Source organism: Amblyomma americanum, chromosome 8, assembly GCF_052857255.1.
Source record: "Amblyomma americanum isolate KBUSLIRL-KWMA chromosome 8, ASM5285725v1, whole genome shotgun sequence".
Lineage (NCBI taxonomy): Eukaryota > Metazoa > Arthropoda > Arachnida > Ixodida > Ixodidae > Amblyomma > Amblyomma americanum.
This window is the reverse complement of record NC_135504.1, coordinates 3,372,156-3,398,895: the sequence shown is the minus strand read 5'-3', so window position 1 is coordinate 3,398,895 and position 26,740 is coordinate 3,372,156. Positions and strand designations below refer to the sequence as shown.

Here is a 26,740-nt window from a genome sequence, read left to right as displayed (position 1 = left end):
GGTATTCACAAAAATATAATAAAAGGAGAAATAGTATAAAATTTCAAAATTAGAGTTCCCTCATAGGAGCAGTAGCATTTGACATGCTTTACTACAAACCAGCGGAGTGACAGCTTACTGGAATATTATAACGAACCCGTTAAGAACAATCAACAAATAGGCCAGGCGGCTCGGCCATTTTGTGAAAGAGCGCGCGCGCGTAGGTACGATTGCGTGCGTGCGTCTGTGCGTGGCGCGTTCGTGCCGCCTACTGCTGCTATGGCCCCGCGGGAGGGCCCCCTCGACGACTGCTACGCCAGCTCCGGGATCATGTCAGCTAATCTGTAGCGCGGAAACCCGGAAAAACAGCGCACCCGCACCACCGAGGCCTGTTCACGTCGTCCTGAGGAGACAGCGAGAAGAGCGCGCGCTCCTGAAATCCGATTTCCATGCATCCGTGATCCGAGCGAAGCGGCAGTCAGTGGTAAAATGGCGGATCAGCAACGCGGGATTTCGCGGATAAATCCCTGTAAGTACGGCCGGGAGCGATAGCTACGGCCGTTTTCGTACGCGCGGGTCCGCTCGGATGGTTCTGCATGCTTAACGAAGTGCTCGGGGCTGTAGCTCAGCCCGCCTTCGCTGTTGGATTGCTTCGATCGCTCTCCGAAGAAGGCCGTACCGTCTCTCCATGCACAACGGAATGCGTCGAATCATTCGGGGACGTGCGCGTGCTGTTACTTGTACTTTGAACGCGCTCTGGAAAACGGAAAAGTTATCGCGTACTGAAGAGAAAGCTTCTGTAACCATACCGTCTACAGTCAGCCTGGTGTTTGTTGAACAAAATCTCGGTTAAGTGAAGGATATTGCGGCAGATGTCTCCGATCGCATGACTGGGTGAAGCATTTATCTCATTTCTGCTAACCTTCTACATGAAACGAAAAGGAGACGTGTTTGTTTACCAGTGTTTGAACATTTGTTTTAGAGGCGCCAGAAGTCGATCTGGCCTTTGAGGATTAAGGTGTGTGCGAAGGAAAGCGATATAGATGTCTCAGCTCGTTGTGTGGGACGGCACTTTTGAGTAGAGTGTTCGGTTGCTGCGCCCGCGTGTGCAACTTCTCAGGCGTCACGCGTGCGGTAAAAAAAATATATAATGCGGAGACAAGGACAAGAAAGCGGCCTCACTTGCGCTTTCTTGACCTTATCTTTGTTCCTGCTCTGCAATTACTTGCGTCACAACGCACAGACTAGCCCAGCGTCGTGTTCTTCACCGTGCCGTGTATGTCGTGTTTTGTCTCGGCAGCCCGCGATATGCACAGTCGTTCCACGGGGCGGGATCAACTTAGGCTGTCCTTTGGAAGTGGTTCCAAGAAACACCTGGGCAATACCAGCAAGCTTCCCTCTGGCATACCGGGATTCAATTACCCCGTGCGAACGTGAGTGCAACTCGAGGAAGCTTTCGTGCACTTGTAACCGACATGGTCTTTTTCCTGGGAGCAGTTAGCACAGCGTGATGTCCAGTTCTTCGTTGGGCGGTGGTAGTCTCGAATTGTTGTGATTCGATTCTTTCTTGGTAAGTGCTCTTTTCAAGAGTGTAACCTTGCCTTGCAGTTCAAGCACCGCAGTGAACAGCAATATGTGGGCATCAGACACAAGGCTGAAGTGGTTATTGAAGATATATGTGCAGTTTTCTATAAATGTGAAAGAGGCGGTCTGTTTCTTAAAGAAGAAAAACAGTAATGTGAACACTTAGTAATAAAACTAAATTAACAGCTAAGGTATCAACCAGATAAAGCATAGCTTGCGCATTCATTTGAGCACAAAGTGTTCGTTTCTGTACTGGAATGTATGTGACGTGGTCATATCCATTTGGTTAAAGAAACGCATTTTTGAAGGATCAGAATCGTGTGATATTGATGAGAACATGAAAATAGTGTGCTACTCCGTGCCTGATACATTTTATATGTGTGTGTGCACTGCCTTCTCAATTGTGTGAGCTTGCAAATGCTTCCTTTGCCCATCATAACTGTGCGTACATTTGTAAGCCGTGCTTTCATTTGTTGGGTTTCTCTCCTTTTCTGGTCATAAAAGAAAGATAAGACATTCATACCATATTGTAAACTGAGTGATGCATCAAGTTTTCATGTGATCTTTGCTGTGGAACTGGCAGAGACATCACATAGCTTTTAGGAGGACGAACCTTCTTTTATCTAGATGTTTCACAGAGCAGCGCAATCTGACCCTTCCAGAGTGCTCAGGAGTGTGCACTTCACCTCTGTCACTGTGACATAACTCTCATAATTCTTATCCTGTGCTCTTAAATTAAGTGCCAACAGAGAATTGGCCTTGTGCTGAGAGAAGGTCACTTTAACCAAATAAAGATTTCTATGCATGTATAACACGCTCAAAATGAGAAGACGAGATTGAAGTATGGGTCATGAGGACCTGTAAGCTGCATTTGCTGAGTGATGTTGTCTTGTGCAACGTTGCCTGACAGGGAACTTGTGAGGCGGAGAATGGTCACTGTGCAAATTTTCATTTTTTGTGATCATGCTTATCTAGGGCTGTCACGCTGGATGCATTGTTGCTTGCTGAGGACTTGCCGGCAAGCTCTTGATAGTGTAAATTCTCATTGATGCCAATATTTCAATTTTCGTTTTTGACACAGTGAACGCGCGTGGCTACCGCCCAAGATTCACTCATCAGGAAAGCTCAAGATATCGCCCCAGGAGGTGAGCTGTTCACTGATTATTAACGGGGCCTCCAGTGTCCATCATACTGCATTTACCCCATTTTAATACGTACCTTTTTTCACGAAAACCGAGTCAAGTCATTGGCAGTCGGTATACTGGTGTAGATGTTAGGCCCAAATACTTTGCTCTGCTTTTTGCTGTTTTCGCATGCTCCATTGCCTGTTTTATGGGCTTCTTTGCTGCTGTTCTAGACCAAAAATGGCTACGGCATCTTTGAGGGCCTGTGGCTACGGCAGCACAGAGGATGATGTGCCGCAATGCGAAGGCAGCGAGAAAGGACAGTTAGGGGGTGACAAAGACTGACGGGAAGGAGAAAAAAACGTCCCTGTGGGCTTGTGCTCAAAGTTTGCTTTTTACCATTTTGCTAATGCTTGCTTCAGGGTTCTGCTCAAATTTTGCATTTTCTATTTTGGTGAGCATGAAAATCATGAGTGCATTGGGAACCAGGTGATTGGGAACCAAGGGTGACAGGTTTATCAAATCCTGCATTTCAAGCAGTGCCTTCAGACATTGGATTTTGTGATGTGCTGCAGGGGTGGGTGTTCACTTGAATTTATTTCTCTTACAGATATACGATTTCACTGCAGATGATTTGACTGATCTCGGAGAGATCGGACGCGGCGCTTTTGGTACCGTCAACAAAATGGTGCACCAGAAGAGCAAGCTGGAGATGGCCGTCAAGGTTGGCTTGATGTTTCGTTTTCTTTGTGCGTGTGCCAGAGCTGATGCAAATGAAACGCATAGCTGTAGCTGCTGTGCATTGTACGAAGCTACGGGTTACTAAGGTCGATGCTTCTCAGAAGTTTCTAGTGCTGATGATTATTTTTCTAGAAGGTTCTGGAATATTTCTGGGAAGCCTCTAATGCTTTCTCAAAGTTGAGAAAGGCTTCTCAGCTCTCATTGCTCTGATCAAACTGAAGTACATTGGCTCTAAATCTTCATTTTATGCCGTGAAGCTTAGTTTTGTTTAATGTGTCATCCGTGAAAACATTCACTAAATATATATGCTCAACAAATAGCAAATGTTCTGACTGGCTACATTTTAATTTTTTATATTGACATGAACAGCCTGTGAAAGGCTTTAAGAGAGCAATGGGCGCTTTGAAAGTGTCATTTTTGTTCTTTCACAAACCCTGCAGCTTGCCACCACGGGGCATGATTTTCAAAGGTTTGTTTCGTGATTTCAGAAAGAGAAGTATAGTTTTACGAAATCTCTTGCGAATGAACTTGATAAATGCTGAAAGTCGGAACGGAGCTCAAAAATGGTTATACAACTTGTACAAACATGGGCTAGTCTATTTGAAGAAGCAAAGCATTAAGTATACCTGGGTGAAATTTATGGTGTGCTGTACTGGTGTGTAGGATTTAATGTCTCAAGGCTGCATGTGGGTTATGGGTTATGCTGTAGTGGACGGCACCTGATTTATTTCAACCACAGGAAGGTTCTTTAACCGCAGCAACATTACTCGGCATGTGCATTTTTTTTTTGCATTTTGTCTCCATCAATATGTCACCACCGTGGCCAGGATATTACCTTGTTGCCTTGGGTTGAGCAGGCAAATTTCATAGTGGCTGAGCCACTGTGGCAAAAGATTAGCATGGCATTCAAAGGTGATTAGGCAACAGCATACAGGCTAGTGCATTTGAATCATGCGAGTCACACAATTTCATCACTTGAAAAGTGATGAAATTTGCAGCGTTTGTCTTGACTGCACTGAATCTGCATTCTTGGGTCGAGGCACATGACTGTGCTAACAGCTTATGGGTCCATGCAGCGCATCCGTTCCACGGTGGACGAGAGGGAGCAGAAGGAGTTGTTGATGGATCTCGAGGTTGTGATGAAGAGCAACGACTGCCCCTACATCGTCCAGTTTTATGGGGCCATCTTCAAGGAGGTACGGTTTAGTTCTGTTTGTTTATTTTTTCCTCCATGGTGCAGATGTATGGAAAGGCAGAGAGAAAAGCAAACGGCCAATGCCTGTTCTAGGCTTTTTGGTGTGAGCACGTGCTCCTTGATCCATATTTATCTACTTTGAAAGGTTTCTGCTCACAGCCTTCACAAATTTAGGTGGCCATTCAATTTTGGTCTGACGTACGTGAACTAAGCCTCCTATGCTTTCAGCTGAGCTTGAGCACTAAGGCTAGAATTGGTAGTGTACTTAAATGTGCTGCAAGTATACCACAAGCATTCTTAGTAATCTTGTTTGACAGCTTAATACTAGTCTATTCACTTAAACATTAAACCGCTGCTTGCAAATGCAGCTGCATTAGTTTGTAGCTGTGAAATCCTGACTTCTTTAAGAACAACCACCTTTTTAGCGTCATAAGTGGTATTCTAGTGTTAAGCTTGTATCAAATTTGTTCCTTTTTCTTTTGTAGGGTGACTGTTGGATCTGTATGGAAATAATGGACACATCCCTGGACAAGTTCTACAAATTTGTCTATGAAAAGCAGCACCAACGCATACCCGAGGCTATCCTTGGGAAGATCACAGTTGCTGTGAGCATTGATTCTATCCTCATCGTCGGGAGCAGACAAGGGTAGGGTAATGTGGGGCTTGTTAAGACTTGCACGTGAAGGAAGTCAACAGGCATCGGAACCAAGAAAAGCATAGGGTAACTTTTTTCTGGTTTGTGGTGTTTTATTGGGAAATTAGTGATGTAATCACTTTATGGCTTAAACGTAATTGATAATAGAAGTAAATAAAAAAACCTCATGTCACCAATAGGATACAAACCCACGGCCTCCGTATTTCACGTATGGTGCTCTACCAACTGAGCCACTTGTGATGGCTGTCTAATCTTCTATTTTCAGGTGTATTTACCATATTTACGCGCATAATTTGCTCACTTTTTATTCAAAAATTAGGGCTCCATGAAGGGGGTGCGCAAATTATGCGGGGATTTCGCAAGCGCGACTTAAAAAAACTCCACAAAGGTCGTAATGTGCAATATAGGTATAGTGTATGTTGCCGCGTATACGCTAGCACCCGGACCCGCACCCAACGCTGGCCACCCCCCCTTTGCGGGATGGCATGAAGGTGCATGCACGAAGCTCAATAAGACGCTAAAACAGCGTCATCACTTGCGGCCCAGCCAATTGTTCGGTAGTTCCGGATTCCGTAAGTTTGCTTTCGTAACTTTGTCCGGGAAAGCAACCTCAAATCAATAAATCAATTATCACACCACACAATTCTTTAACAGTACCGCACGAGCGTCGACCAAACCGCTTGTCAGCGCCTTATCACGGCGCGGAGCGGCTAAGCCAGCGAGAATTGCCAGGTGCGCACAAGTTTGCCGACACAACGATTGTCGTCTATGGGCAAACTTGTGCACACGCAGTTATTCTCGCTGGCTTCACCGCTCCATGCCGCGATAAGGCACTGACAAGCAGTTTGAAACTTGCCATATAGTTGTGACATCCCATTGCAAGACACGACCGAACAACCAAACACAAGCCATCAGAGCCACCAAGAAAAGCGTAGCCAGCAGTCGAGTCATATGCATCAGCCAAACAAACAGCGGTGTTGGCTCTTCTATCAGCTGCCGATCCTCACCGGAAGCGCTGCCGGCCGTTCCGAGTGGCAGTGCCGCTGGTGCCGCCGCGATTGTAACAGTGGCCCCTGACGCCACCATGAATGCCCAGTGCACAAAAGATTCAAAAAGCCTTCCGAACACACACACGGATTAGCCGAATGCTACTGGGTAGAGCCATAGGGCAGAGCCCGCGTGCATGATGGCTGTCTAGCGCAGCACGGTGAGTAAAATATGCGAGTAAAATTTTTTTTTTTATAAACCCAGGTGATAAGTTAAGGGTGCGCAAATTACGCGAGAGCACAAATTATGCGCGTAATACGGTATGTTGCGTGTAACCTAACCTCAAGATGGTTCTCCAGCGCCACCTTCGTCCATAGCGGCAGACATAGGCTGTCCTGTATTACTGCGAATGTCACATGGAACATGACAGGGTGCTGTTAGCATCTGAACTGGTCATTTCCTCTGGCTTCCTGTGCTGTGTGTAAAACACTGAGAGGTGTGAGGATGTCAGTGTTGCCATGCACCGTGCTTACTTGTTGTGGCTGAGTTTAAAATTCAAGACTGCCTCAGTGTCAGTTGAAGTACTGCACTCTTTTTGACGACATGTTAAAATCTTCCCAACAAAGAAAGTGAGCGTATCTATATTCACCTCTCACAGAAGACTCTTCCCTTGTTTTCTTGCGCAGACTGTCAAGGCTCTGGATTACCTCAAAGACAAACTGAACATCATACACAGAGGTATGCATTGTTTTATGCACTCTTTTATGTACGGAAGATTGTGACGTTGTGGGAAAAAAGCCTGGGGCAATTCTTTGTCGACAAAGAATGACGCAAAAGCATGATGATTGTCTTCCACTTTCGTATTACTACCCATTGGCATTACAATTCTGATTCCTTTAGTGTCAAATGAAAACAAGTTTTCAATCTGTGTTGCATGTCAGCTAATATTGAGGGCCTAAGGAAATAGCTTTTTGCATTAGAGCTTCATTTCATCGTGAATGTAGAGGAAGCACTAAACTACAGCAGTCGGTCGAAAGACCTAGTATGTTATGGGAAGCTAGGAAACAGCAAAGGGGTGTACAGTAGAACCTGGATTACATGTATTTCAGGGAACTTTGCAAAACCGTCGTACATTGAAAATCTTGCAAAGTGGATGATTTGTGTAATAAACACATTCGCTATTCTGGCTGTTGAAATGCACAATTTTTTTTCCTAAACGTTATAAAAACGTTCCTGTTTTGCGTCCTGTGAAAATTCATACTAAATTCGTGCTGCCAAGAGACATTTTGGCATTGACAAGGTGCACATTCGCTCCCGTCACTGTGCTTTAAGCAGGGGTCACATGTGCCTCAAAATGGATACGTTGGACGATGTGCCAGAAATACAGTTGCTCGAAATCTTCAAAGAAGTTTTGCGACATGGTGCAAGCATGCCAGCAACATATGGTTCTGTTCTCCTGTAGCGGCAAAGTGCGACATGCTTCCTGCAGTGACATGCCGCCTGCTGTCTTTTTGAGTTTCTGCAAGCAATAAACCTGCAGCGGTATAGTCGCAAAGGCAGCAGTCAGAGTCAAATGGAGCTAAGAGGCGATAAAACGGCACTGTCACATATATATGGCCCGGCTTACTAGCGGTAAACCGAACATCAAACGGTTCAGCAGTTCCGGATCCTGTCATGAGCTGGAGATTACCAGAAGTTTGCTCTGGCAATTTTTCATCCGGGAAAGCGTCCGCCAGCGCAAGTGAGTCGGGTAAACGCTGTGCTGTTCATCTCCTCACCGCTCACAGCTTTCTCAGATGCACACGGCGACTCCAATATTCCTACGCCTGCCTTGTGTGCAACTGTGTGCATGCTTGTATTCTGGCGCAGTAGGGAGCGTAAAATATGAGAGTAAAAGTTTCTTTTTAAAAAAAAATTCGGGTTATAAATTAGGGGTGCACAAATTACGCGAGTAAATACGGTATAGTGGCACCAACATTAGCTTGTTTATCTCTTCCAGAAATATTTATTTCATACTGAACAGATATTTAATTCATATTTGAAAATTACAATATTTGCATACCCCTATTTATTAGAGATCCTACTGGTCCTGTCAGGACCAAGATAGGACTGGTGTTACAAGTGAAATACGAAAACAGCGAAAAGGTAAATGTAATGAACTCAGAGACAGGCACCACCTATTTGGCACTAAATTTAAACAGTTCTAAAGTTGAGCAGATCTGTTTGCAACATGCATTACACTGCAAAAATTGGTGGCCTTGTTCGATGGCCTTGTGGTAGAGCATTCACCTCTCATTTCACATTCGAGGGGTTTTGGGTTCGATCCCCAATGCTGCCGGATGCCCACTGGCTTTCCAATGGGTACAAAATTTCCCCCGGCCTAGTGCTTGGCTTTTCTGGGTTAAAATGCTTGGAAAATGGTCTTGGACCAAACTAAGCATGTAGCAATATGAGACACTGTATGTTCATCTGAAGCAAACGGGAAACACAATGCATCAGGTACTGGACTTCAACATTTGTGACTCTGGGGAGTTTCTTCCGATCATGCTGGTGCAGATGTGAAGCCGAGCAACATCCTCTTGGACCGAAGGGGCAACATCAAGCTCTGTGACTTTGGCATCAGTGGCCAGCTGGTGGACTCCATTGCCAAGACGCGGGACGCCGGCTGCCGACCATACATGGCGGTGAGTGGCGCCCTTCCATGGCTGTGGTCGTTACTTCCAATGGCCAAAACCACAGCTTCCAACTTTGTTTCTAAATACATATTCTGTGGCATTGGCTTTGTGGTATTGTGTAGCAAGAATGTGTTGGTCGAGAGAATCCCTGTTAACCTCCTGAGACGCGAGACATAATGCAGTAAAACCCAGTTAATTTTTTTAAATAATTGAGTTAATCAGGGTACACAGATAATTCTGATGTTATTCTTTATTTTCTATGACGCTTCGTTAAAAAGTTATCAGATGTGCAATATATTGCACACTGGGACTAAGTTGTCAAAAAAACCATGGAACATGATTTCATAGACACACGCTTTTATTGACCGCTCTGGTCTCATTTCTTGTGAAACTCTTTGAAGCAGTTGCGGCCAGCTGTCAAGCACAAGAATAAATTACAGTTGCAGCATCGGAACTTTGTCCTTTCGCTGCAGCCGGGGTTCCGACACCTACTTGCGGACTTTTGGTCCACGAGCTCCGGCATGTGTGACGCACCCAGTGTGCGCACGGATGGTGACGGAAGTGGCACAATTGCTGGCTTCCGCAGTTTCAACGCTTCAAAATCACTTTCATTTGAGACAAACCCCTTGTCAGAGGCAAGGAAAAAATGGGCGAGCTCGAGCTTGAAGTCCAGCAGTTGCATGATGTCTTTCCTTGGTGTGCCCAGCTCTCGGTGGTCTTGCTTGTAAAGCAGCCAAGAGTTCACAACTCCCACATCCATCATGAAGACGAGGGTCCGAATCGTCCACTTCTTTGTGCGCATGGTAGTGGGGTAGTAGCTCAGCATTCTGTCACAGAGATCAACACCTCCCATGTAAGTGTTGTACTCTGCGACAACTGCTGGTCTCTTGACAGCAACTTTTTTTCGCTCCTGTTTTGAAAATCGTGAGCACTCATTTACCGGCTCCATACCCACGTGGGTGGAGGCCAATATGATCGGTTTGTTATCATACCAGTTTGTGATGCATATGTTAGAGACAGTGCTGACACACTGAGACATTGCTCCACGACCTTCCGTACGCATTTCCCGGTCACCTTTCAGCTTGAGCCCTTTCGGAAGCCGTGATTTCATGATTGTGCCTGTCCCCCTGAGGTTCTTTTCAGCCAATGACTCAAGAAGATGCGTTCCGGTAAAATATCGGTCGAAATACAGCGAGCTTCCACACGGTAAAGTCGCTGCAAGCTTCAGCACAACGGCAGCACCGATTCCATGTAGTTTGTTTTGTGCGAGGCTTCCTTTCCCCTGAAAGATCTCAAAATCTAACACAAGGCCTTCAGGGCTTGCCAAGATAAAGTTCTTCAGGCCTGTCGGGTTCGGCTTTCCAGGAACGAACTGCTTCACCGGGCACTTACCGGTGAAAGGAATAATTTGCTCGTCAACACAGATGTTTGGTGAGCGCGGCAGAGTGAGGCAAGCGTTTCTAATGATGTCAAGAAGAGGACGGACTTTCCATAGCCGATCGGCTTCTTTATCTTTGTCGGAAACAGTGAGGTCGTTAACGACCTTGAGGTTCGATCGGATGAGAAAAAACCGATCCCTCGTTATCTTGTCGGCTACGGCGGCGACACGCGTTCCTTGGCTCCAATACATTCTCGCTCGAGGATAACCCAAGGCGCTCATGAGCAATGAAGCTCCAAGGAAAATCTTCATTTCCCCAGGAGATGAGTTCAGTGACCGTCCTGCGCGCTGAAGGTACGAAACTTCTGTCATTTCGTGGAGAAGTTCAAATGCCTGCTCATCCATGTATCTTGAGTAGTATTGATTCGCACACCAGCCATCTCTTTCGTCGGCTGTAGACCACGGAACATCAGGTACATGGGGAAGGACGGATGCATAGGCTTGCTTCCGAGGCCACCTTTCGCGAGAAGGCGTAGGCTGACTGGGAACAATGTTATCGCTGTCATCGAGATCGGTGTCCGAATCGTAGTGGCAATCCTGCTCCTCTTCCTCTGCAATAAATATAACAATTGATATAAAGGGACAGAAGCTGGGTGCAGTAAAATTTTAAAACGAACGACGTCCACAACATTTTACCTTGAATTCGGTCGCATTTGACGTTCACTTCTACACCATCCGGGGGATCTTCCGAGTCTGACAAGTCCAAGTCGGAATTGTCTCCATTTGCCGCAATCCTCTCAAGAATTTCGAGGGCAGAAGCATCGGCGGCATCTAAAGAGACATTTTATTATTTCTTGCAATAAACAGACCGTTAATTTCAACACCGAGAAAGAGAAAATCAAAATAACGTGTTCTGCCAAATGCAGTCACAAAGGGTCAACATTGTCCTGACGTGCAACCTGTTGCACATCGAAGTTACGAGTGAAATAAAGAAAAAAACTGAAAAGTGAAGGCAGATATACCGGTTGTGAAGTGGACCTTAGTCCTTCATGAGCTTGTAAAATGATATTCAAGAGCATCACAGCATTTATAAATATATGAAAACGATTTACCTTGGCGGCGTCGATAGAAAATCTCCGGACTGAAAAACGCCATTTTTGTTTGTTATCATGAGCGCCACCTCGCGCCTATGGTTGCATGAAACACTAACAGATGGCACTGCCAGTCTCTACTTGAGCTTGGAGAGTCTGTTTCGGTTTCGATTTCAGCTCATTTTGTTTACAGAGCGCGGAAATCTGAATGTGCAATACGTTGCACGCGGGGTCTCAGGAGGTTAAAACGAAAACAGAGGTGTGATTGGTTAACGTCATGATGGTCAGTGGCTACCTGGGCTCATCATGCTGTCTTTTTCATAGCTTTAAGCCAAGGTAGCTTATTAAACTTTCTGGCATGTAAAAGTAAAATGAATTGAATTCTGTGCACGACTAAATAAATAATATTGTTATTATTAGTGTAATGCCAATATATTAGAGAAAAACTGATCGCCCAACATAACATCTGATTGCCGCAGTGGAATCTTGTTAATTCAAACTTGCTTACTTTAAACTATCTTTTTATTCCAAATTGATGCTTCACTGCCACAAACAGGTGTGGTAGAGACACCGTGGTCGGGGTAACTCTGTGTAATGTTGTGAGCACATTCTTGGTCTCCTTCAAGTTCAAATTCCTGAGATCCGATTGTACTGTCTTCAAATTAACTAAGCTTTTATGTAGCACATGCTGAAAATGAAGCAAACAGGTTTTTAAGTTGCATCTGAGAGCTCTGAAAGCACAATGAAGCAGATAGGAATGTCAGAGGATTAGCTGCGTGAGCAATGCACTGGATGACAGCAGACCTGACATGACATTTCTCAATATGACACACATATTTTCATCGCTTCTTAGGTAGACATTGAGTCAGAAACGTTCTGGGCCAAACAAAGTATCGCTAACAGTATGATTTGCTGCCCTGTTGAAACTCCAGTAAATAATAAGGCGAGGCGGTTCGTAACTCATAAGGGCATTGTCTTTTTAGTTAATCCATAGCTAAGCTCCCGACGGGCACTGATTCCTACCAGTGGTTGTGAAAACCATCTTTTATCTCTTTTATGCACTTTCTTTATTTTGCAAATGCATTGTTTTGAAAAATATGTTCTTGGCGAATGTTGGACTTCACCATTGTTGAGAGAGGCATGCGTCATTTTGATTGAAACTTCCCACACTTGCAGCCCGAGCGCATCGATCCTTCCAGTGCCATAGGCTATGACGTCCGGTCCGATGTATGGAGCCTAGGAATTACCTTGGTGAGTCCCGTCATTGTGGTTGTAGCATAGCAGAAGGCTGTTCCTGTCACGGACAGGTTCAGTCTGTTGAATATGGTGGTGGCATAGGGCTAGGACTTGCAAATTAGCAACTGTTCATTTCATTTCATTTATTTGTACCCCAAGGTACACAGCATTGTAAAGGAGAGCGAATTAAGTTATATTTCGTATATCACATTTAGAGCACAGAAAAGAGTAATAAACAGTTATGTGGAAAAACAGACAAATATTGAGGCTTGTTAGTCTGTTACATTGCATACAGCATCTGAAAGTAGAAAAAATTTTGTAATCAATTGAGGAGGGAAGGCAGTTATACTTCGTTGACATCTGAACAATGAATTCAGTTGGAAAAGGTGTCACTGTGACATGGAAATGTGTAATCTTGCATAGGTGGTCCAGTTGCAGTATATTGCATAAGAAGGTTAAATGAGTACCTTAGCGCTTGGCTTCTCATTGCGATAGTTGTTATGAAGGGGTTATAGGTGTGCTGTTTTGTGATGGGACTCAAGTGTTATTAACCCTTAGTTGGGCGACTTGCTTGATACACTAGAGGTACAATGATAGTTTGAAAAGATAAGCCATGCTGCTTGAGCTTGGATCACGTCTAGTTGGTTGTTAAGAATTGTGGATGCTTACTTGTGGCACGCAAAGGCAAAGCAATCTAAAGTGTAGGTATCTAAAAGTTAATGAAAGACTTGCCAGGGACATCCTGTAGAGTGCTGCGATCTCGCATGTGTAAGCAGCACGGCTGTGAGTTGCTGTTTAGTTTGCGCAGTGGCCCTAAAGTGTAAATTTGGGAGGGACCGTTTGTGTTTAAGAAGATGTACAGGTGCCCACAAAAGTTTTGAGAGCATTTAAATAACAAAAAACCTAAATTTCCTTGCTGCCTAATGGTGCTACAAGGCGTTTGCGGGTGCATGGGCCAAGCAGTTAAGATTTGTTGTAATTTTGTTGTTCTGAAAACTTTTGTGGCCTTCTGTATGGTAAGTCCTTGTTGGTTTGAAGTCAGCTTTCTTATTCTTGCAAACATATCATCTTGAAAAATAAGTTAGTTGGCAGTGTTGTATGTGACTCTTAGGATTGGCTGCAATAGCTTGGACAGCACACGAGCTATGAAGTTTTCTCAGTGCCATCAGAATAACATGCACCTTCTCAAACTACGGTTGGATCTATGATATGAATATCGTGGGGTTGAGAAAAATATTCGTATAATGCAAAGCTAACACAATTCATATGCAGAATCACTGGAAATGCATTTATGCACATCTGTTTATGGCTGACGGGATTTATTTACGGCACCATGCCACTGCTCACTGCTTGCGGTGCATATACCATGCGACTGGCAATTGTGACGTGGGTGATGTGCAGGCAGCGCCATAGTGCTGGAGAGTGCGGTCGTATCATCCGTAGTGGCACAGGAGAGCGTCTACAGCATCCGAAATTCTGCCCATAATGCACAGTGCATTCTGCCCAGGGAATTTCGCACATTCATGAAGTAGAATCTAGATAATAGGAATTATTCGTATCATCCCGAATTTATGTGATCCAAAACAAGTCAAGTTGAACATGAGAACGAAACAGTTTATTTGACTCAGTTATTCTGGGCTGTAAAAGTTGGTAATACTTGTTCGTACCTTTATGGGTTGATTTGAAAAGCATAAAACCATGCCGCAGTTTCATCTCGCATACTGTCGACGCTTACGGTGCGGCGTAAAACATCAACGGTGTTGAGAGTTTCAACGGGTCACCCTCTTCTACATTGCTGTTTGATGGCGACAGTCATTTGTTCCATCGATCAAATCTTCAATGGTTCTCAGCCTGCCAGTTGCAACATTTCCGTCCACGTTGACGAAGTCCATGTTTGCGAAAACAGTTCTCTATTGTGTTCATGGTCACACTGTCCCAAGACATAGGCAGAATATGAAGAGTGTCTAGCAGACTAATCCGCATTTTCACATCTTTGCGATCGATCAATCTTCACAATCAATCTTCGCGAGAAGTCACCTCACTAAAAGTTTATTAAAGTGGTTTTTTACCAAGACTTTGGTTTGAGCTGGTTGGTGAAGAGGCAGCTAAAGGAAAACAATAACGTAACAAAACAAGGACAAGAACACTCACTAGACAGGATGGGAGTGTTACATTCTGGATTATTCCGGCTTCCAGTGGCTGTAGGTGGCTTTTCGTGTTTGCGGGCAGGAACATGACGGTGACATTGTTTAATATCATTTGCTTGGGGAGGGCGTAGCACTGATTAACAAAAAGTAAAACTTTCCTGTTCTTAGATGCCATTTCCCGATTTAAGCTGATCAGAACCACAGGCAAAAATCTGTAGTCATCTAAGCTTTCTTTGCTTGTTTTATATAAGCGAGGTAAACGTCCAGCCGATAAGCATCTCGGTGGCTTAGCCTTACCGATGACCGTGAACTGCATTTTTTTTTTGATCGATCGACATTGCAGCAAAAAAATACAGAATTTCTTTCCTTACTTTTCTGGTCGCCCTGGCAAGCCTGGCCCTTTACACACAATCTCCTGTCAGGTTGAAGAAGACACCTGCCTCAACAGCGTTTTTCATGAAAACGTTGTGTGGCATGTACCCTGCAGTCAGCGCCAGCTGTGGAATAATCCAGTTGCCAACAGCCGACTCGTTCCCTCTTGCCTTCTCCGCAATTTTTTTTTATAAACAAGCCTCTGCCATTCTATGAAGCGGTGTAGCGACGCTCCGGATGCTTGGAAATTCTGGATGCCAAGAGAAAGTGCTGTGTCGTCAGCCTTTTTCCGTAGCACCCTGCCGTCCACGTTGACACTGGCTGCCGTCACCTCATGAAACCACATCAGTAAAACCTCTTCTGGCTTGATGTGTGTAGCCGTCTTTGCTTGCTTCACATTGATGCTGAAGTGCTGGGCATTCTTCAGCTGTAGCTTACCAGTACGTTAAGACACCGGAAGCGGGCAGAGTGGATGAGGGAACAAACGCGTGTTAATGACATCCTAGTCTAAATCAAGAGGAAGAATTGGGCTTGGGCAGGGCATGTAATGCGAAGGCAAGATAACCGGAGATAACCGGAGGGTAACGGAGTGAATTCCAAGAGAAGGCAAGCGTAGCAGGTGCCGGTCGATAGTTAGTTGGGTGGATGAGATTAAGAAGTTTGCGGGCATATGGTGGGCGCAGTTGGCAAAAGACAGGGTAAATTGGAGAGATATGGGAGAGGCCTTTGCCTTGTAGTGGGCGGATGATGATGATGATGATGAATCACCCGCTGCCCAAGAATAATACAGACTGTTGACAGCACTAGGCCCAGCTCATTCACCAAGTCGACATGATTTTAGATCGGAACCTCTACTCCTCTTGTGCAAAACCTCAATGCCATGTCGCTCCGAAGAACGACCAAGCGGCAGAGCAGGGGTGTGGCTGTGACATCACACCATGTGATTCGCCATGCCTCGGCGCATCTGCGTCATGGAGCCGATGGTGTTCGCTTGTCGTCGCAACTGCGTTGAACAATGTGATTCAACACTCACCTTGCTGTTGCGCTGAACCACGTGACTTGCTGTTCATCTGATAAGATTTCTACAAGTTCAGGAAACAACCAATACAATCATTGACATGCAATAAAGTTAAACCACAGCAAACCATGCCTGACCATGCTTAATCGAGCTTCCGTTTTGTAAACTAGGTTCAGCCGGGTTGAACTCCAGCCAATTTTTTTCTCTGGGTTTTCGCCGCCCTTCTTCAAAATTTACGGTGTCTCCTTAAAAGAAAGGGCCTTCCACCTCCGAGACATGTTGATAGTGAACAATCCAGCCTTCAGCATGCACTCAGCTAGAGTACTTGTCCGGTCACATTTAGGCAGGCTCTCAAAGTCGCCATCGCACTACATGAAACATTTTAGGCACCAGTAAACGAAGGAATGTATCGGTGTGGGCAGTGGAGGGGTGGCAGCGGCAGCAGCAAGCTCCTGCAGCCTGCAAGATGCCTTTTCCAACAGGCCAATCAGCAGATGGGTGGCATTGTCCATGTGGCTCATCTTGACCAACGTTAAAGGATATGAAGAGAAGAGGCCCGGCCAGTCAAGCCCAGCAGCCAATGTGCTCCCAGTGCAGCGGGAGTGGTGGGGGGGGCTCTCCTCACCGAGACCAGCCATGCAGGCCCGCTCGCATGCATCGTGGTTGGTTGCTCGTTCGTATCATCTGTGCCGGTTTTAAATACTGTTTGTATAATCCCGAATTGTGATGTATCCTGCATAGTATAGACTGTTCGGATCAACCGTAATCGTATCATCGAGGTTCTACTGTATTGTCCTGAATTTTGTATTAAGTAATTGGAATTGTATCGTTGGGATTCTATTGCATAAAAGGTGCAGTGCACTGCTGTCTCTGAGCACTGGTGTTGAGAGGCACTATCATGGTCAGTATGAGCTGCAATACAGAAGATGTGGTAGGTGCTCATTTCTCGAAGCAGTGCGAGCCCAGTGGTGCTAGAAAAATTTATTGGTTTAGCCTTTGATGCACAGGACGAAGTACACTAAATGTTTGTGCAACTTTGGTGCTCTTGTGAAGGCACATTGGTTTTGCTGTAAAGTGTAAACCTCATTTGGTTCACTCTGAACACGTGGAATTTCATATTGAGCTCGATAGTACCTCTCAGTGTGCATCCAAGCCATGAAGAAACAAGGTTTTTTTACTGCTTCTTGAGTTTTTGTGACAGCTTATACTTAGAAAAGGGAGGAGTTTGCTTATCAGTATGAAATGGCAATTCAGGATGGCAAAAGAGAACATAGCACAGCTGTCATCTAAGAAATGAAAACAGTGCATTGATTGGTCTGCTGGAATTTGACTGGTGCCGTGTTTGCCCCATGCAGATAGAGGTGGCCACGGGGCGGTTCCCGTACCCAAAGTGGAACAGCGTTTTTGAGCAGCTGACCCAAGTTGTGCAGGGGGACCCGCCGCAGCTCAGCCCCAACGAGAACGGAAATTGCTTCACCGCCGAGTTCGTCGACTTCGTCAACACCTGGTAAAGGATTGGCCTTTGTCCCCTCCTCCTCCTGTTCTGCTCGGGTTGTTGGTGCACCCCCTCTAAGTGCAGCCCAGATAGTAGCAGTAATGTTATTACTGTAGAATGCAAGCTTTTTCAATTCTTTTCAAAGTGGAAACATGCGAACTGGGGAGGATCCGTTCATCGTGTCTGCAGTGGTTCTGTCAGTCGTGGAGATTGTTCAAAATCAGAATCTTCTTCACTCAATTTCCTGTTTTTGTAAGCAAATAAAAGTAGTAGCAGTGAGGTCTGCAGTTGGTGACTGTATTTGGATGTCTTGTACTGGTAACCAAAGGAATTCATTTTTAGCAGCAGACCAGTGAAAAAGTAAAAAGAAAAGACAATAGGTTAAAAAACGCATGGAATCCGCAATGAAAGCAATCATGATGAAGCAAGCGAAGTAACTGTGGCAAGAAGCAGTAATGCAGGACTGGAACAGCAAAACTTGTGCATAAGTAATGTGGCAATGGGTAAGAAAGTGCAAGCTGTCTTCTACATTATCATGCCAATCAACATGGTGTGCAAAATTCTGTGACTGCTGTGGCATGAGGGAGGTTTCTGGACATGCCACTGGTATCAGATGTGCCCTGCCCCTAAGCTGATTATCAGTATGATGAAGTGCAGGTAACCACTAGCCAGTACTCCAAAGCTGTCATTCAGCCAGGGATAGTAAAACAAGAAAAAAGGGGAGAAAACGGTCTACTCATTTGTTGTAATCAATGTATTGTTTTTGTCCCTCTGATTCGAGTTCTTTTGCCTGGTTTGGTCTTTAAAAATGTTTTTTTTTATTCCGTTCTGCAGTCTCACCAAGACCGCCCACACACGCCCCAAGTACAAGCAGCTGCTGGTAAGAGCTGTTTACCTTCTAGCAGACTGACTGATGATCACACTTAGAGCATGTGTCTAATTGCTAACTACTGTTATAATGTTTGCAACTTCCCAAAACATTATTAATCTTTCAAAGAAGTGTTGCTGGTGTGGTTGATTCGATGGGTACCTGTTGAATAACCACTTCTAATGTAAACTTAGCACCTAACACAACAGAGCTATGGAGTACATATCTTTGTTTTGCATTACTTTAATTGGAGCAACTTCTTGTTCACTGTGTGCCATTCTGTAATGTTTCCTAAGTGTATTATTGCTTTCTGTGCCATTAGCTTCCATGTGACGGTATTTGAAGGCAGTATCTGCAATTATTATCACTTGATTTGTTCATTGTTTATAACATTACCCCATGTTTCAACTTTTACCATGCATTTGCATTTCGTTTAATCAGCATGCCTTCCCTGCCTTGAATCTAAAGTGTGGGTCAACAGCATGATTGAACAAGTAAACCAAACCCGACTTGAACCTTGCAGGAGCATGACTTCATAAAACGTGCCGAGCGAGACACGGTGGATGTCGCTTTCTACATCAGCAGCATCTTCAGCAACATGAATGGTATGTCTCCCTGATGAGAGAGCGAATGCGAAAGTCATCCCCGAGGGCTTCCCCCCCCCCGACTGAGGAGAAAGAAACAGCTGCTCACTACTACAGTTCCTGCCCGCAGCGCCGCCACCACCATCACGACCTCATCACCGTTTGTGACATCCCGTACGGGCGGGCAGGGTCTCTCTCTCTCTCTCTTTTTTTTTTTTTCGTCCAGTATAGTGTGAGAAGGAGCTTGCTGTGATGACAATGGTACGGCGTGCATACTAGCTCTTGTGTGTGTTCCAAGTTGCGAAACGTGTCATCGACCACCCATTGTTCAATTGCAAGCCTGATTGATTGAAAATGGTGTAGATAGGTGGTTGTGCTAGGCATAATACGATCCTTGCAAGAGCTCCCGAGAGCAGTCGAATGGTTGAAAGCTGCATGAAGTGGATGCAGGCAAAGTTTCACTACAACTGATGACATGAAGAACCCCACAAAGCTGGAGCTGCTCTTAAAATTGATTTTTTTTTTATTTCCAAAGTTCCTCGATGTCATTACATCCAGTCACTGCTACCATAGCGGTGAATGCATTTGAGTGCAACTGCATGGTGTGCTGTCGCTGACCGTGCAGAGGAGTTCAGAAAGTGTAGCGTTTGTCAGCGGCTTTCCAGAGGCATGTTGAGTGGCTGTCGGATTGTGGAGCAAATGTTTCTTTCACAGCCGCCGTTTTCCTGTTTATGAACGCGCTCTTGTGTTGTTCACGAGGGTTCAAAACTGAAGTCTTTCATTTCCAGTTTCGTATAAGGATTTCTCTTTCTTAAACACTCTTTTTTTGTGTGTGTGGTATAGTTGATGTCCGAGCCCTTAATTTCGTGATTGTCCTGTCATGCGAGTCCTCTGCACTGTGTGCCACTTTGCTTAATCAGGGCTTTGACCAGTTTTGATACTTGTATTCTCTTTTTTATTTAGTGTTATTGGTCTGCTTTTTATACGTTCTAAGACACTGGGCGCTTTCCCAGTGTGCTGTGCCGGAAAGTTTTAGACGACTGGAAGTGGAAGTGGCTTTTTGCTCAGTTTTCATTTTGTCATTTTGTTGTCCCTGTTTGTGTCTTTATAGCTTGACTGAGCCAGTTTTACAGTTTCTGGCTTCTGATTCCACGCGTGCTGCATGCTAGCTTGCGTTCTTATTTTTCTTGTGCCGTCTGGTTTGTGTGAAAAGAGAAAAGGACTAAGAAACGACATAGCAGCAGCCATTCTGTACATAATGTACATAGAAACACTCTCAAACTAGCCTTCCGCACTTCTTCTCATGTCCTCGCGCGATTTTGCAGGTATGTAGCAAGCTCTCTCTTATCCCCTTTCAAGTCCTTGCCGTGAACTTTTGGCGGATTAGGCATAGGTAAGAAAAAAAAAATATGCCCTAGATTGCGGCAAGTTTTAGCACTTTTACGATGTGATCGCACTACAGTGTACTCATCGTTAAATGCCTATGGGTGTGCCAGCAAGAACTCCCATCCTCACTCTTTGACTCGAGCAAGGTGAGCAGCCTGGTGTTCTCCCAAATTGCATAACGTGATTTTTCCTGGCAGCAAGTTATTGCCTCTTCGTAATGTGCAAAACGAAGGTTTTTTAGAGGTACCACCAGATTTGTTTGGTTTTTGCACTTGTTTTGCACTTAGGTTTAAAAGTGATGACCTGAAAATGTATTTTCTATAAGAATAATTTCTTTTATGAGAATGCGGGAGTGGATCATAATATACTTGCACAGTTTTTAAAATGCGAGAGTTAATAACTGGAAGCCGTGGCTTACAGCTATTATTGCTATCAATTGTTTAACTCTTGCTGATGTTTGATGTGTAGTACGTAGCAACTTTTTGGGCATCGGAGGTACTTTTCCACTTAAGAACTAGTAAAACTGTGAGCACATTTGCATAATGAATTGAAAATGTGTTACCCGAAGATCCTGCTGTCTGTCTGTGTTTACAATTATACTTAGGCTGATGAAAGTGGCCGTCTTCACCACCGTCTGCTAAACACCACACTGTTGGTGGTGCACACTCTTGCATGTTGCCAACAGTAAGAAACAAAACGATTAACACATTTGCATAATGGGCTAAACATGCAATTTACTCAAAAACACTGCTGCCTACCCATGTTATTGAATCACTCCATAAGATGGCTAGATGCTCATTATCTACTGAGTGCTGTGGTATCGATGTGGAAATGCACATGCGTTCTTGCACCTTGCGCAGGGTACACGACATTCTGTGGATTTCTTTCTATTGATTTTTCACGATACTGCTAATTGACTTTCCATGATACCTGTGGAAATGATAAATAACACTCCATGGATTTCTTTCAATTGATTTTCTACGACACCACTGCAGAGATGTTACATGACATTCTGTAGATTTCTTTCAATACACTTTCCATGGAATGTCAGCAAAAATTTTCAAAGGGTAGCGAAACATGCACAAGTTTTCCTTCGCAGCATCCCGTAGTTGTTCTCTTTCACCGCCACATGCAAAGTATATGTGCCAGCAGAGACTCCTCTTTACCGGGCAAACGGTGTTTTTGTGTCATTCTTTAGACAAGACTACCACCACCACCGGTCCCGCCCCCTTTTCCAAGCTCATACAGTGATCTTTTTTTGTTTTATTGCAAACTTGTTTTATGAAATGAATGCAAGAATAAAGGAAAGATCTAGTCTCAGTTTGTGTCTGAAAATCTGTGGTGCCGTGCAGCATGCCTCTTCATGCGTGTTGGCTAAATGCTGTTCAGTGTTGTTCCTAGATCGCACATAGCAGTGCAAGCCAGCACATACGTGAACTGTTAACTAGCATAACATCTGTTTAAGGGAGGACGCAACTTTGAGATACCAAAAAATGGCCAAAAAGCTGACTTTGATAATTGTGTCCTCATGTATGCCTCGTTTTTTATGCTGCCCCAAAGTTTCATTGCTGAAATGACCGGAAGTACTGTAAAAAAATTTTGTGAACCATGGCGGCTGTGCATTGCGAAAAAACACTCGAAGAATGGGCGTTTTCCTCCATTACGGTTTTCTGCCGAGATACCTCCTTGCGGAGCAGATTTCCTCACAACTGTTTTCACTGTTTGTTTCGTGGCACTCCTAGGACCATGGTGCAGGTTAGGAAATTCTGTGTTTTTGAAATTTGTGAAGCTTAAATTATTTGCATAAAATTTTCATCGCTCGAGATATGTCGAGGGACACTGCGTAACAAAAATTCAAAACCAATATTTGTGCATAGGAAGAAAAATTCTAAAAATGGCTTGACTGTAGCACACCAGTAGAAATGCATTGAATTTCGAACCAGCCTTCTGCCTCACTTAACTCTGCAGCCTTTTCAGGAGGTTCAGAGGAAAAATATATATTAGAAAACAATTGTCTGGAGGTATACAGTAAAATTTTGTGAGAGTAGTTGTAAAAGTATTTCAAATATGCTCAGAAAATTTCATGTACATATACATCAAGAAACAAAAACATGGATTGAATTGAAAAGTTTACTTTACTGTGGCTTCTCCTTGATCTCGTGATCTTTTGTGTTGTATTTTGCAACATGCAGTTTGTTGCAGCATGAGTCGATTTTAGTTTCCCATTTTGTGACATCACGTAAGGCGATTTACATGGGCAGCACTGTGTTTGCGATGCCACAAACTACCCACCCGCTGATGTTCACTCTGTAATTGAGAAGATGTCAGTCTTGCTTTCAGTCATTTAACGTACGAGGTTATCGCTTGCAATTAACCATTCAACATGCGTGCCAGTTTTCCCACTAGTGTTTGAGGCATAACATGTTGGTTGAACGAGTTTTGGTTTCTGTTTTTCAATTGATTTGGTCATTGTTTTCAAAATGATTTATTGCAACTAAAGGAGGTACAAGAAATGTGTGGTCATACACCACAAGACTCTCAGAAGTGTCAACATTTGCTCTCCAAACTGCTTTCGTGAGTCTGTCTGGAGTCACGTTCAGATCATGATCTGAGTCGTGAGTCCAGGCTCACATTCAGATTATGATACGAGTCGTGGTGAGAGTGACCTCATATTCAGATTAGGATCTGAGTCCCGGTTAATCCGATAGAGTGTGGGCCGTGATGTGAGCAATGCGAGGCTGAACATTCCCATGAACCCAAGTGAATCCATGATGCCGATTAGGCACGAGTTTGTAACGTTCATATATGTGCGCTTCCTGCACACTTGCAACACTGAATACGCTTTTGGTCGAGATGATGATGTAGAGCAATTTTACCGTTTCGTGGTGTCATTTTTGTGGCTGCTACACTCTAGGACATTACTAAAAGGCGAGAAAAGTTGATTAGTCGCCGCGCTTGGTCTTTGGTATTAGCTGTGGCTTGCTGTATCGCAGTTGTTCTAGTTCTTTCTTTACTATTTTTTAATTGGTTGCCGAACACGTGCAGCGGACTCAGATCTTTGCGTCTCGCGAACGGTAGCTAAAGGCCTCTCAGCCACGCCTGGCTACAGGCTAGCTGCAGTTAAGAGCTCATCGCATCACAGTGTTTTTAACAACTCTCTTCAGCTGTTCTATCTGTGAGCTTATGGGAGTCCTGGGTGAGTCGTGAGTTGAAACGTGAGAGTGAGCTCGAATGACTGAGCGCAGATGAGTTGTGAGTCAGTCCAGGTGAGTCACTAGTTGAAATGAGTGAACCCAGATTAGCTGCGAGTCCAAATGAGTTGCGAGTTGAAATGAGTGAGCGAGCCTAGATGAGGCATGAGTTGCTAAGAGTGGTTGACCTCGAAGACTGGCGAGTGTGAGTGAGTTGCAGTGTTGTAAGCGTTACCGAAAAAAGTAACTAAATACGTTATGCGTTACACTAAAAAAAGGAACGCGTTACTGCCCAACATTAGCCACAAAAAAAGCCAACACGTTACCGTTGCCGAAAAAAAGTACCACACGTTACTTTGCCGTTACTCCATGGCCATAAATTTTATTCAGTGAATCTTCACTGTAAGAACTCGCGATAACATTTTTGTAAAGCTCATATTTCACATAAAACTTCTATCTCAAAAAATGATGTTAGTGGAAATCCTGATTTAACGAGAATATTTTGCACAAATGTGCAGGAGCTTAGCAATGTTATAGTGGCCTAAAGGAGCCTGATACAACTTAAGCCTGCAGTGAAACTTCGCCCACATTCAGTTGCCACACACAGAATTCCTCCACGACAAAAAAGTAGTCTGCTGCCTAAACATTTCTCATTACCTAAACAAGAAGCTTATCACAAGAAAATAATTATGAGCTTTAGAAATTTGGTACATGAATTATTCAATATAGCCAAACACTTAATATTCGGCTACCGGAGTAATACAGGACGCAGTGGATGGCGGCCCAGTGTAACGAACTGGTTTTTTTTAAGTTGTATCCTACTTATAACTCTGTGGCACATGGTGGAGCCATTTTCTGAATATGACATTATAAACACAAAATGACACTTCATCAATTCTAAATTCACTAAGAAATCATTCCTGAACTCTCAACAAATTTACAGTAATTCTGAAAAGTGATGTTCCAAAATGCTCGGCATGCTTCCGCTCTTCCGAGAGTTGTGTGTGCGAGTGGTTTGCGAAGTGGAGGCAGGTGAAGGCAAGTGTGTGAATGCGTGTTCGTGCTTTATGGGTATTCTTTTTCTTTTAGCTTGGTGCGTTGTCAAGGGCAGGTGTTTTCTGGCATACATGCCAGCCACAACAAGGGTCGTAAAGAGCACCTGCACATTTTGTTTATTTGCAACATCACTTTAGGTGCTCTGTGCTTTTTCTCTCTAAAAAAGGGGGCGGATGGGGGAACAATTCGAATAAAAAGTAACTAGTAACGTGACACCTCATGTTGCCGAAAAATGTTACCCATTACAGTTCCGAAATGGTAACGAGTACGTTACCGCCAACACTGGCGAGTCGTGAGCCTAAATGAGTTTGAGTGAGCCCAAGCCTCTGTGATTGTTTTAACCCATAAGTCGACCAAACTTTTGTGAGTGAGCTAAGTGAGCACTAGTGATTTTGCTGAGGTATGGTCATGAATGGACTGAAAAATGTGCAGACATAGCAAACAAAGTAGGAACATTTACATACAATGCATTCAAAGAGTATAGACACTCAATTTTGGTGGAATTTATTCTTTGCAGTGATGCACATTACATTAAAATACATGGATCATCACTTTTATTCGCCTACGGCTGCTAATTTATAATCGAATTTTTCTCTCATCTGTTTCAATGTCAACTGCTTTGTGGCGTCAGCTACGTTTAGGTCATGCGAGGAATGCAAAAACTGCAGTCGCTGCTGCTTCATTCGTTGTCAAACTATTGAGGCAGGCTGGCTTTAGCGTTGTAGCGAATTAAAACAAAGCAGTGATTACATCGCAGTTTTTTCATGCCTCACGTGACCTAAACCTGTCACAGCCAGTTCAGATGTTGAAATGGAAACAGCAAAACTGTAATGCCTTATGCATCATTACATATAAGGAAACATGCACCCAAAAATTAGGAGCCTTTAATATCAATCCTGCATTATGTTGTCATGAACACCCGAGCCAAATAATGCTTCTGCACGCAGCAGAAAGCCCAAAATCATTGGTGAAAGTTGGCGAGCCGTTTCAGGTGACTTTTTCATGTTCGCAACCTCCAACATCACAGTGCTCCTGTGTATACCAGTTAAAAGATGGCTATTTAGATTCTCAAATAGTGCTCCTGTGTATACCAGTTAAAAGATGGCTATTTAGATTCTCAAATATAAGGCAGCTACAATGGCTGCGGCTAATGAGAGGTGCAGCTCCGCCCCCTGGCGAAGCTGAGTCGCATCATTTGGGCTACTCGTTGGGCCTCGATCACCTCTGACAAGGTGTTGTGCATGCCTAGTTGCATGAGACGCGTGGTGCTGGTAGAGAGGGGTAAACCCAGCACGCGCTTGATGCTTTTGCGCATGAGGGCGTCGATTTTGGCCTTATCCCGTTTAGACGAGCGCAATGCGAAGGCTACATAGTTAACGTGGCTAATTAGAAACGCGTGGTAGAGTCTGAGGAGATTGCTCTCACTAAACCCCCCCCCCGTGCGGTTCGAGACCCGGAGGATAAGCCGAGGCATGTTTTTAGTCTTGGAGGTCATGTGGGCTATAGTCGAGTTTCCCCCGCGAGATTCTAGCAAGAGTCCGAGGACCCTGATGGTATCCACTCTGTGGATCTGTTGTCCGTCCCTCGTATAGAGGGTTATGGGAATTTGATGTAAGGGTGTGGAATACCGAACCCCCCATCGGGTGGGCCTATACGATAGTAGTGCACTCGGTTGTTAACGCCAATGACTGTGCGCAAGGTCTTACCGCGGCGGTTCCGGTGGACTCACAGGCAGCGACTTAGGACTGTACAGGGATTTGCTTCTCGCGTTCCATGAAATCTTGGCACATTATTTACTTGCTTGGTGGGCGTATCCGCTACCGCATCCTGCACTTACTAGACCACAATCGTTGGCCTTTCGCACGCTCCAAACGGGGTCGTTCCCCTCCAGGGGCCGATTCAGTGACTTCGCCCCTGTCCAGACTGTGGGGAGGCGTACTGCTCTGGCAATGCCCTGCATTACGCTCATCGCTTACCA

General features: G+C 44.5%; 1 protein-coding gene across 1 annotated transcript; it reads left to right on the top strand.

The window, feature by feature from the left end:
- Positions 1–23: 23 nt before the first annotated feature.
- Positions 24–21,835, top strand: LOC144100805 (dual specificity mitogen-activated protein kinase kinase 4-like). Its single transcript, XM_077633668.1, has 12 exons — positions 24–508; positions 1,280–1,412; positions 2,645–2,708; positions 3,298–3,411; positions 4,505–4,624; positions 5,109–5,228; positions 6,952–7,003; positions 8,822–8,949; positions 12,586–12,660; positions 17,538–17,689; positions 18,512–18,557; positions 19,069–21,835. The coding sequence occupies exons 1-12, from the start codon at positions 469–471 to the stop codon at positions 19,162–19,164; spliced, it is 1,140 nt and encodes a 379-aa protein (XP_077489794.1). The 5' UTR covers positions 24–468; the 3' UTR covers positions 19,165–21,835.
- The last annotated feature ends 4,905 nt before the right edge of the window (positions 21,836–26,740 follow it).

Bases quoted from the DNA above. Each gene is read 5' to 3' on its own strand.
- LOC144100805 (XM_077633668.1), top strand. From the start codon at position 469: ATGGCGGATCAGCAACGCGGGATTTCGCGGATAAATCCCT. The intron at 5,229-6,951 runs GTGAGCATTGAT...TTTCTTGCGCAG, and splicing joins TTGGGAAGATCACAGTTGCT to ACTGTCAAGGCTCTGGATTA. The intron at 8,950-12,585 runs GTGAGTGGCGCC...CCACACTTGCAG, and splicing joins GCTGCCGACCATACATGGCG to CCCGAGCGCATCGATCCTTC.